At 45.4% G+C, this 11,741-nt stretch overlaps 1 protein-coding gene across 1 annotated transcript in view; it reads right to left on the reverse strand.

Annotated features, from left to right (window-relative positions):
- Positions 1–11,524, reverse strand: part of DPYSL2 (dihydropyrimidinase like 2) — a 130,825-nt gene extending 119,301 nt beyond the window's left edge. Inside the window, exon 1 of the mRNA XM_029604082.1 lies at positions 10,982–11,524. Within this exon, the coding sequence (XP_029459942.1) occupies positions 10,982–11,317 (336 nt within the window). The 5' untranslated portion in view covers positions 11,318–11,524. The remainder of the gene's footprint in view (positions 1–10,981) is intronic.
- Between the last annotated feature and the right edge of the window lie 217 nt (positions 11,525–11,741).

Genomic DNA, 11,741 nt, shown 5'->3' on the forward strand with positions numbered 1-11,741 from the left:
GATGAAGGTGAAGTTAATTCAGGGAGAGATGATGTTGGTAATAAGGTGGTGAATTATAACTGCCAACTTGTGTGGATACCCTGCTGGATGGATTATCAGACACTGTAAGACGGGTAATACGTGGTCATACATGTTTGCACCATTAAGTAGTCAAGTGGCAACATTTTGTATCAACTGGAGTGGCCTGATAGTATTCTGTGGAAGACCCGCATAGAGCAAGTTACAGTAGTCAAGACCAGGGTGGACAAAAGATTGGAGAACTATTCTGAAATCTGAAGGGTTCAAAAGTGGTTTGAGGTGAAACAAGAGTTTTAGTTTGGCAAAAGAAAACTTGATTACTGTTTTTTCATAAGGTGTAATGGCTAGAAATTAATCAAACATGACACCAAAATTACATACTTCTTGAAATGATATGCAATGTTTGGTAATCAGTAGCTGGAATTTGATCTGTTAGGAAATGTCCTAGTATTATTATTTCAGTTTTATTGAGATTAAGGGATAGCTTATTGTGGGAGATCCAACTTCTGATAGTAGGTAAACATAATGAAACAAAGCAGGTAGTGGCAGACCAGGAAGATTTGAATGGAAACGAGAACTGAATGTTGTTGGCATGTAGCTTATAGAACAGACCTGTAGGTACTATCCCAATTCTTGCTAATAGGACAAGCAGCCAAGATGGACTCTCTGATGTCAGTAAAAATGGGCATTGCTTGTTTGGCTATGGGTAGCCAAATGCAGAGATTTGCAGTTACTGTGTACATGACCAAACCCAACAGATTTATAGACCCTTCCAGCCTATCTGGAGCCAAAAGAGGCCAAGACAAGGGCAATTGGTACTGTGTGAATTTGCACTGCCAGAGCATGAGGAACCTCTTTTTATGGCTCAAGAGCAGTCATCAAGTGGTAACTGCTTGATGAACCTGGAGAGGAAACAAAGAACTGGGAAAAGAGCAAGAAAATCAGCTGATTAAGAACCTTAATTATGCATTCACCTGACTATGCATGAAGCTGCTGAATTATGCATAGATAAGCCCTTAAAAGCAATGGAGTCCAACCATTCAGGGTTGTTGATGTTTGATCATTGCCCATCCCAAGAGGAAGATGACGCATCTGAATGCTGCTGCCTCCTTCCCGCCCCACCCTCCCCCCATTGCTTCTGGGCATCCTGGGCAGAAGCAAATTGTGGGTACCAAGGGTACAGCAAAGCAGGAATCAGAGACTGGAGAGCTGAACAGCTTGTTGCTTCCATGGCAGAAGCTGTCCTCTCTACCCCCGCATTGAAGACCTGAGAAGGGACAAGACTGTCAGTCCAGACCCAGAGAACATGTGTCCCTGCAAGTCCCATATGGTGAGAAACTGTGGACTCCATTTCCTATTCAGTGGGCTAGGAAGTTAAGGCTTCTAGCACTTCACATGCAAGTCTCTGCTGGGTGGGGGTGGGGTGATGTAATCCGATTAGCACCGGATGTCAAGCATGCTTTAAGAACATAAGAAAATGCCATACTGGGTCAGACCAAGGGTCCATCAAGCCCAGCATCCTGTCTCAGACAGTGGCCAATCCAGGCCACAAGAACCTGGCAAGTACCCAAAAACTAAGTCTATCCCATGTTACCATTGCTAATGTCAGTGGCTATTCTCTAAGTGAACTTAATAGCAGGTAATGGACTTCTCCTCCAAGAACTTATCCAATCCTTTTTTAAACACAGCTATACTGTGAACAAAGCTACGGAGAAAGCAGAACCCCAAGGGATTCTGGTTGAGACAGAGTACCAGGAGGAGGATGATCTAATTTGCTGAAAGTGATTATTGAGGCATAATTTGAACCATGGCATCACTGTTCCAGCAATTTCAGTATCGGATAAATGGGAAAGTATAAGCAATAGCCTGATGACATGAGGCAGTATTTTCAGGAATCTGGATTTCCAAGGAAAATAATGTGTTAGTTGTACAGAAGAGGAAGATGGTCAAATTGGGATTAATTATTACAGCCTCGTGTTCTCCCGGACGATACACAGTTGGTATGCGTATTGTACAATTCCATATGTAGTTGTTACAATGTAGTGTTAGGCAACACTGGGACATTCTACAGCTACATTCGTCTTTCATGATATGTCCATTTGTACTTTAAAATGAGCCTGTAATATGAAAGATTATTTAGTATGGTTAGCTTTTTATTCCCAATTGGATAGTTATGAATGTCAGGAGAGAAGGAACATTTTCCTTGTGGCTGGTCTAATATCTGCCCTAGATCATTCAGTGGCAGTCTGCTTACTTTTCCAAATCGTTGTCCATATTCTCTGAAAAGTCATACCTGCTGTTTATTTATAGGGATATTATGCATAATATGGTGCTCATTTGCCTACTTTACATTGAAAAAGCTATTTGAATGATTAAAGTAAGAATGCAGCAACATCTCAGCTGTATCCAATATGAAGGAACAGAGCAACTCTTTGTCTCTCATTGGATTACTGCACAATTTTTGTTGTTTTAGAGAAGCCGGTACAACATCCCAAGGGCAGGGATTTTGCAAAGGTGCTTTTACAAAAGGAACAGATGTGTGTGTATAGATAGATGAAATAGAGTGATACCAAACGGGCTCAATACAGAAAGTGAATGGACTGAGTTTTCTGAATTCAATTTTATGTTCCTTCATTTATTTATTATGAGGGTGCTGCTTGACTGAATAGCAAATATTTGAATAGGACATGAGAGAAGTGACGTGCGTGACCGCCATTTTGAAAGTGCTCACTGAGACATCTGTCCGTTTGTTGGATTCTTTATCTCCTTTATTATTGAAATTGTGATTTTTGATATTTTTAGTTGAGGAGAACTAAAGCAAGCATTTGACCGTCGAAACACTGCAGTATCAGGTGGAAAATTAATATCAGATGCTAAGTGGGGTTATGGAACTTGCAGCGTGTAACAGCAGAGACATTGGATGTAGTTTTACCCTCTAACGCTAAGACCCTTACAGAGTTATAACAGCAGCAATATGGAGCAAACCTCTGCTTTAAAGACATTGTCAACATTAAGTCAAGAGTTGTGATTGAGGACACCAAGACATCAGAGTGTCATAAGCTATCTGCATATAAGATAAGTTTCTTCTCATTTACACTTTTTAACTGCATTGAAAACTATACAAAATAATGGAAATTAGAAGAATGCTGCTTGAATAATCTACCTTATAAATGGGCCATGACCGACGGCCCGCAAATGCGCAGTAGAGCACAGCTCTACTGCGCATGTGCGGGCAAGGACGTCGGTCTTAGCCAGCGTCAAAAAAAAAAAATGGCGGCGGCGATGTCGGGGGGGGCAGCGGTGGCGGCGGCGGTGTTGGGGGGCAGCGGCGGCGGTGTCGGGGGGCAGCGGCAGCGGTGGCGGCGGCGTCCGGTGGCAGCGGCGGCGGGTGGCAGCGGCGGTGGCGGCGAATGACGACGAGGAGCGGCGGCCAGTAGCGAGGGAGGGAGGGACTGAGTGGGAGGGAGGTAGGGGGAGGGACTGAGTGAGAGGGAGAGAGGGACTGAGAGGGAGGGAGGGACTGAGGGGGAGGGACTGAGTGGGAGGGAGGTAGGGGGTGGGGAAGAGTGAGAATGAGGGAGAGGTGAGAGACAGGGATGTAAGTGGAAGGGTTAGAAGTTGTGGAGCAGAGAAAAAGGGAGTGGAGGAGGGCTGAGGGAGATGGATTGAGACAGGGTGGGGAGTGACTGAGGGAAGGGGAGAGAGGTGGGAGTGACTGAGGGAAGGGGAGGGAGGTGAGAGTGAGGGGAAGGAGGCAGTGGGAGACAGAGAGTGAGTAAGACTGAGGGGTGGGAAGGGGGTGAGTGACTGAGGGGGAAGGGGGAATGAGGGAGAAAAAGTGTAGGAGGGTGCTGTTTTCGAAAATGGACCGAAAACAAAAATGTAATGTAGCCCGTTGTGACGGGCTTAACGGCTTGTGTTATATAAGACACGAAGCCTTTTATCTGTGGCAGACAGTCGGTCACTAATGGTGGGTTACCACCTGTATGATACCAGTTTATAAGAATACGTTTGCATTGTTCTTTTTTTATATACGTGTGTTTTTTGTTTAGTTATCTTCATTTGCCCATTAATCTCTCCAAAGCTGGGCCAGATGCATACTGGAGCATATTGAAATGAGGTGGTGTAGTCAGGGCTCGATTTAGGCAGTGCTTGCCCAGAGACAACTGAAAGGAGGAGAGAGCAATCTGTTCTGCCCAAATCCCCCTTTCAGGGCATCCCCTCTTCCTCTTCTCCTCACCTCCAGCTTGCAGCAGCAGGAACAGGAGATGAAGAAAACTCAGCGCAGGGCCTTCAGCAGCGCTCACACGCTGACGGACCCTGCAGGGCCTCGCCCCTCCTCCTGCATGGGCTTCCTGTGACCATGGAAACCTGTGCAAGGGGCGGGGCCCTGCAGGGAGCGCTGACGGACCCTGCAGGGCCCCGCCCCTCCTCCTGCCTGGGCTTCCTGTGACCATGGAAACCTGTGCAAGGGGCGGGGCCCTGCAGGGAGCACTGACAGACCCTGCAGGGCCCCGCCCCTCCTCCTGCATGGGCTTCCTGTGACCATGGAAACCTGTGCAAGAGGCGGGGCCCTGCAGGGTCCGTCAGCGTGTGAGCGCTGCTGAAGGCCCTGCGCTGAGTTTTCTTCATCTCCTGTTGCTGCTGCTGCTGCAACCTGGAGCCGGCGCCACTCAGATTTAGAAATGAGAGCAGCAGCAGTGCCCCCTATGCCCCAGGGCTTTTAGTCAGGAGGTTCTTGTAGGTACTGAATACCAGAACCTTTTTCCTCCACCTGCTTGATTTGCCCTGTGGTCCCTCAAAAGAAAAAAGAAAAATCCTGCATCTTGCATGAGTACTGGCACCATTTTTTCCAGAAAGATAGCACTGCCTATGCCAATAAGAAGCTGGCACCAGAGGCAGTTGCCTATGCCTAAATCTGGGCCTGGGTGTGGTGTGGTGATTAAAGGGTGGGCAGGTATTTTTAGCTTTTTGCCCATAGCTTGAGGTGACATAATGGTGGGAGTATGCTCAGTAACACTCCTCCGTACAGTTCCAGATGTTGGAGACATCAGGAGAGAGGCTCACTGTTTCCAAAAGAGAGATAATTATACTCTTGAAATTAGTAGTGCATTGCATGCTTCTTAATGTGAGCCAGCCCAAAACCTTGCATTAAAGGGCACTTATTAGATTTCTACCAAGGTATGCCGAGCCTTGTAATGCATTATTTCACATAAGATGCTTATCAAAGTTTTCTTTTCCAAATTTTGGCAAGTCGAGCTCATAGGCCCTTCCAAGCCCATGAATGCCCAATATTTGCTGTGGTCTGCATAGTGCTGCTGACCTGCCCATTTTCCTATTATGGTTCTACAGCTAATAGAATCATTTTATCTGGTACGTTGGGACAACGTGTCTTATGAGGACCCTATAGAAAATGACAGCACTAAAACAACAGGAAGTGAGCCTGATTCACCATTGGGAGTAGATTTACGGCACCAAATTTTGAAGGCACCAAGCTGCTGTCCAGGACTGCCTCTGACAGTAGAGAATAAAAACAGCTGGCTGTGCTCTTGATCCAGTGCCCAGGGCACTGGCTTACAGTGGTGGGGTCTGTAAGCCGGCACACGCTCCCAGGCTCTGGGGTGGCCCAGCTTCTTGCACAGTTTTCTTAGTAATAGGAAGCCTGTGCAGAAGGAGTGGGGGGACAGGAATACCGCAGGGCCTGTGAGTGTGTGCACACCCACAGACCCCCCACACTAATCAAGATCTTCACGTGAGGAGAGAAGGTGGGCAGATTGCACTGCAGGGGAAAGCCATACCTCACGCATGCATGGGCTCTGATTCCTCAGGTGGCGAGACCACCCTCTGCCCCGCCCCATCCCTGTTCCTGTGGACATGGAAATCTTATTTCAGTCTTTCTCCCGTTCTTTGTCACTGTGGGGAAAGCTTAATAAATTAAGCCCAGTGTTTTGGCCACCGTGTACTGTGAAGCGTCACGTAGAAGGCTAGTGACAAAAACAAACACTCATACTTACTAAGACGTGCCAGATACTTGTGGCCTTGATTGACCACTGTTTGAGACAGGTTGCTGGGCTCCGTGGACCTTGACCTTGACCTGACCCAGCATGGTGATTCTTATGTTCTTATTTAGGAGGGTCGCTTGCTTTTATTTTGCCACAAGTGGATTAAGATTCCACGTTGTGCTTCCTTGAGTTTACTTGGCTGCTGTGCATTGCAGCGGGAGATCTGAATAGCTCCTTTCCTCCTCCCACTCCCGTTTCCTCCCAATATCTTTACAGTCCTAGTGTATATGCTTAATATTTAAAATTGAGGCTTTAATGTAAATATTGTATCCAGTTTTTCCCCCCATCCCTCCATCTTCAGCAGGAATGAAAGCATCCAGAAAGCCATTAAATCTTCAACACTGCTTAAGCATGCTCAATATGAATGCATTTCACCAGGTTTAGTGTCTGAACTCCAGACACTAAAGCATTAAATATTCTTTTTTTTGTGTGTGTTGAGACTGGGCAGGATAGAGGAGGTATGAGGAAACCACCCAGAACCCAAACAGCAGCACTGTGTTTAGTAATATTAGAGATGTAGTTCGTCTATCACGAATTAGGCAATTTCAACTGGCCAAAAGTCCCTGGTGGTCCAGCGGGGGTCCAGGAGCAATCTCCTGCCCCCGGGCCGTCAGCTGCCAGTAACCAAAATGGCCCCAATAGCCTTTGCCCATACTATGTCACAGGGGCTATTGGTGCCATTGGTCGGTTGCTCCTACCATGTGACAGGGGCTAACCAATGGCGCCAGTAGCCCCTGCCACATGGTCTTGGGGGGGGCCTCCTGACACCCCCAAGACTTCCCAAAAGTCCATAGGGGTCCAGCGGGGGTCTGGGAGCGATCTTGTCGTCTGCTGCCAGTAATCAAAATGGTGCCGATAGCCTTTGCCCGTACTATGTCACAGGGGCTACCGGCGCCATTGGTCAGCCCCTGTCACATGGTAAGAGCACAAGATGGCGCCGATGGCCATGTGACAGAGGCTGACCAGTGGCGCCGGTAGCCCCTGTGACATAGTAATTCAGAGGCTATCGGCGCCATTCTGAGCGAGGCAGGCACGCCTGCACGGAGGAACAAATCGCTCGTGGGACCCCGCTGGACCACCAGGGATGTTGGTAAGTCTTGGGGAGGGATCGGGATGGGGGCTTGTCTGTTGTCTGTAACTTTTGGGTGGGAGATCTGGGTGAAGTAGTAGGGGGTCAGGATGAAGTACCAGAGAATCTATGTGAATTGGAGATGGAGTGGATGAAGTGGTGATTTCAAGTTTGCATGCAAAAAAGTATGTGTTATAAAATACCTGTTTTTACACAGTCATATTATTTTTTACACAACTAAATGTACATGCATATGTTTATAAAATGGGTAGGAAAAGTAAGTGCTTTCACTGAAATGAAAATATAGGCATGTATAAATCTCCATGCTCCTACTTAACACGCACACATGCAGTAATGCAAACAGGTTTGAAAGTTAGTCTCCCTGGGGCTGAGTTATTGAAGGCTTTTCTTATAAGGACAGGAGGGGAGGATATCTTTGATAAACGAGACCCAAAGAATAACTTGGAAAATAGCTTGAAATATCAAATAGCTAATTCTAGTTTGGTTTTTTATTATACTATAATTTTAATGTTATTAGCTATTGTATCCTTTCTTAAATATGTTGGATTGTAAAGCCTGTTGCTCACTTAATGTTCATTGTAAACCGAGGTGATGTTTGCCAACGAGCCGCGGTATATAAAAATACTTAAATAAAATAAAAATAAAAATGCTTCGAATATCAAAATTCTTTATATTGACTAATGGTCTTCAGTGCAGTTTTATCTGTGCAAACAAAGACCATCACATCGTATCTTAAATACAGTTTGTTGTCAAATGAAAAAAAATCATACACAAATGACTGTTGCCCACAGCAGAAGATTTGTGTTTGATTTAGGGTAGGGTTGCTTGTTCCTTGAACTGAAAAGTACTTTGGAGACCACGCAAAGAACACCAGGCTCTGAACAAAGGAGGAGGAGGAGAAGCTTAGAGGGGAATCTGTGCACTACTCTGATAGTGGGTCCCGCTGGTACTTCATGGATTTAGCATGGTTTTGGATAGTTTGCCTTTTCCTGTAACTCGGGGCTTCCCAAATCTTTCTTGGTGGCCCCACAGGATTTTCAGTATATCTGCCATGAGATAAATGTGCATATGTTGTTATTTTTATTTATTTAGTTATTTCGTTCCAAATAAAGATCACAACGGTTTGCAACATAACATACATATTATGGCATGACTTATACAATGACTTAATGTAATCACATAACAGATACTATACATGGGCATGAAAATTGACTTAATGTAATCAATTGAGATAAAGATCTACAGGGTGTTCTAGTGTTGTGCTGCCAATGTGTACAAATAGACTCATGCAATTCATAGTAGATATCTTGAAAAGTGTCTGGCTGCGGAGTCAGCAGCACATGTTTTGGAACATCTGGTTTATCATGCTGCATGTGGATGGGATTTTTGGCCTATCTCAGGTAATCTAGAGTGGTAATTGGCTTCATTTTCCTTTGCTACAAATCACGTGACAGATAAACGGCACGTCAGAAGTGAACATAACGTCATAAATGTAAGTAAAAAGCACATAATGTACACGAATGTGGCGGCACCAGGATTTTTAAAAAAATTGTAAATGTTAGACTTGTCCTGATATGGCTCTCCTAGTCCCTGAAGAAGACTGTTCTCGTCGAAATACTGGCAGGGTCGGACAGATGGCTCCGTTTTCACAGAAATTGAACAGATTAAAATGAGATGATGGCATCCTATGCAGAGATAAAATAAGTGTATAAAATCTCTTGGACAGGAATACGTTAACTGGGGTGACCGTGTGGGGGAGAGTGATTCTCAATTTATTTATTGCAAAAAAGATGTATAGAAATGATTTCCATGATAAAAATTAATATTAAAAAAAAACCCACCATTTGATTGGGAACACTCATAATTTAAAAACTATAAAAATAAAAAATGGTACACACAAATGTTAAAGCCATAACCAATGTAAGGTTTTAGCTCACACAAGTGATACCGACCATCAGTGTACATTATATCCATCTACAAAGGAACCCTACACCCACCCTCTCCTAATCTCACCCACCTTTATCTCCGTGCACTATCCATTGCATGACCCCGAATCTGGAACTCCATGCCCCCTGATCTGCGCCAAGAACACTGCACTCATATTTAAAAAAAACAAACCTGAAAACCTGGCTTTTCAAACAGGCATTTGCATAATCCTATCCATACATTCATGCCCCTCCCACTTTATATCAAACTCTTCTACGCCTATAACCTGCAACGCAACCCTTCATGTCGCCTTCTAAGGGCTTTACACCCCTAATATATGCTCACCCAAGGTTTACTTGTTTAAACCCTCCTTGATGGAATTTGTATATTATCTCCACTTGTTGATTCACCTCTAATTATGTTATTGTTATTGTTCTACTCGTTCTAGGTAATTCTTATACATTGTTACACCTGTTCATTGGAAACCGATGTGATGTGCAAACAAATGTCAGTATATACAAACTTTAAATAAATAAATACAGTATTTTATAGTTCTCTGTTGGTCATCTTTGGGTTCATTTTCCTTTAGCCAGGCTGATCCATGCCTGGGTCTACCCTCACTCCATGCTTGATCTTCTCAATCTGCTTTCCCTAAGCAGAGCAAGGCTACGAGTCTGGCACCTCATGAGGATAAAACCAGGACTGAATCAGCCTGCCCTGAAAAGAATGGAGCCAGTTGGCAAGCCTAATTAGTTCCTCCTGTTCTCACTGATAGAAACGCAACTTCATGGCTGTGGTGCAACTCTGGCAATCATCAGGTGATGATTGTAGGTATCTCTGCCTGCATATAGAATAAGCTGGCACCACAAACAGCCTGCTAGAGTGCTCCGCTGGTGGGGGCTGCCTTTGGTTTGTAATAGGGTCTCTTCTCCCCTTCCCATTAGCCAAGCACCGCACTCTACTTCATGTCCCATCAGGGTAAGAAAAAAAGCTATAAAATGCAAAATATTATTATTATATCAACCAGCAAAATTGATAGCATTAGTACAGATATATCTGTGACAATAACTAAAAATGCAAACTATCCTACAAAGTCATAGGTTTATATATATCTCTGCTGAAAGCTGAAACACTTGCTTCCTTTCATTTCTAGAACTGGAAATATTTCCAGACAGAGCATCCGCTCTTCCCGTCCCATATTGTTGTCTGCTATGACTTGCTGGGCATTATTTTAAAGAAAACCCTCTGCTGACAACTTTTGCACTTAATTACTTACAAGTATCAACATTTAAAAAAAACCCACCAAATTCAACTGTAAACTCACAGGTTTCAAAGGAGAAAGAGCAAGGTGGTAATAGTATCATTGGCCTGGGTGAGCATTTTTCCTCCCATGGGAGTAATGTTGCAAAAAAAAAAAAAGAACAAATGCGACTTGGCTTGTCTTTTGGCAGAACTGGCGTATAGTATGAAAAGCTAGGATGACCAGGAAACGGCGACGTGCTGCTGGTAACCTCTTCTGCCGGGCGAGTTGCAGTTTCTCCAGAAAGCAGCTGCATGATAAGGGTGGGGCTTTCATGGTGCTAGGGCGCTGGTGGAGAGCACTCCCAGCTTCAGCGTTAAATCGGCAGCTGGAGTAAGCAGGAAGACCACAGCCCCACAATAAGGAAGCTGCAGCGCGATCAGAGGACGGGGACTGCAGTATACAGCCCCACCTTTGATCGCAGTGGGACTAAATAAGAAAGCAAGGCTAGAAGAAGTCAGACTGAAGTAATAAAAAGGATTTTTTTTTTTTAAGGCATGCAAACTCGAAATCAATCCATATCCCAAGAAGCTTTAAAAAGAAAAACAAACAAACATTTTGAGGATGTGCCAGGTGCCAACATACCTTGTCATGGATATTCTGCAGGGCTTCCTTCCCAGTGGCCCCCTTGATCTCCACCTTCCTCCCGAGCTCAACAGATGGGTCTCCCCCCGCATCCTGCTTCCGCTGCCTGGGGCCCAGATGGGCTACGTCCCTCTGCCTGGCCACGATTTTGCTGGCCCCGCGCCCCGACGACAGCGCATCGAGCTCCAGGGTCTTGTTCTCGGCGGAGCCTTCCACCGGGCAGAACATGCCACAGAATTTCTGCCTGGGCTTCGGGCTCCCGGAGCCCAGGCCCTTGAAAAACGCCGGCACCTCCTGCTCCTCGTTCTGCCTGCCTGGCGCTCTCCTCTCGGCCATGCTCGAGCGTTTCCCAGGCTCCGGGAATGGATCGGTGCTGCTTATGGGATTCAGGCAAAGAGGGGAGGAAAAAAAAGAAGAAGAAGGATGAGGAAGAGGTACTGCAGGGTGAGATCAGACAAAGAGCTTGGCTTTCCGGATCATCCTATAACATAATTATCAATTTATGGGTTTCTCTTTCATAAATGAAAACTTGTGGGGGGAGGGAGGGAAGCTATGATCTCGGCTTTTTTTTTTTTTTCCTGCAGGCTCAGAAGATGAGCTTTCCAAGTTCCCAGCATCCAGGATAAACTCTGCTGCAGAACTGGAGACCGATCCGGAAATGATGCGACTCTGCTACTGGCAAATGAAATCGATCATCAGCACTTAAGGAGGTGGGGGGGGGGAGAATAAGTCTGGGAGAATCCGGACACCCGCTTCGTCG

The sequence above is a fragment of the Rhinatrema bivittatum genome, chromosome 5, assembly GCF_901001135.1.
Source record: "Rhinatrema bivittatum chromosome 5, aRhiBiv1.1, whole genome shotgun sequence".
NCBI classification, from domain to species: Eukaryota; Metazoa; Chordata; class Amphibia; order Gymnophiona; family Rhinatrematidae; genus Rhinatrema; species Rhinatrema bivittatum.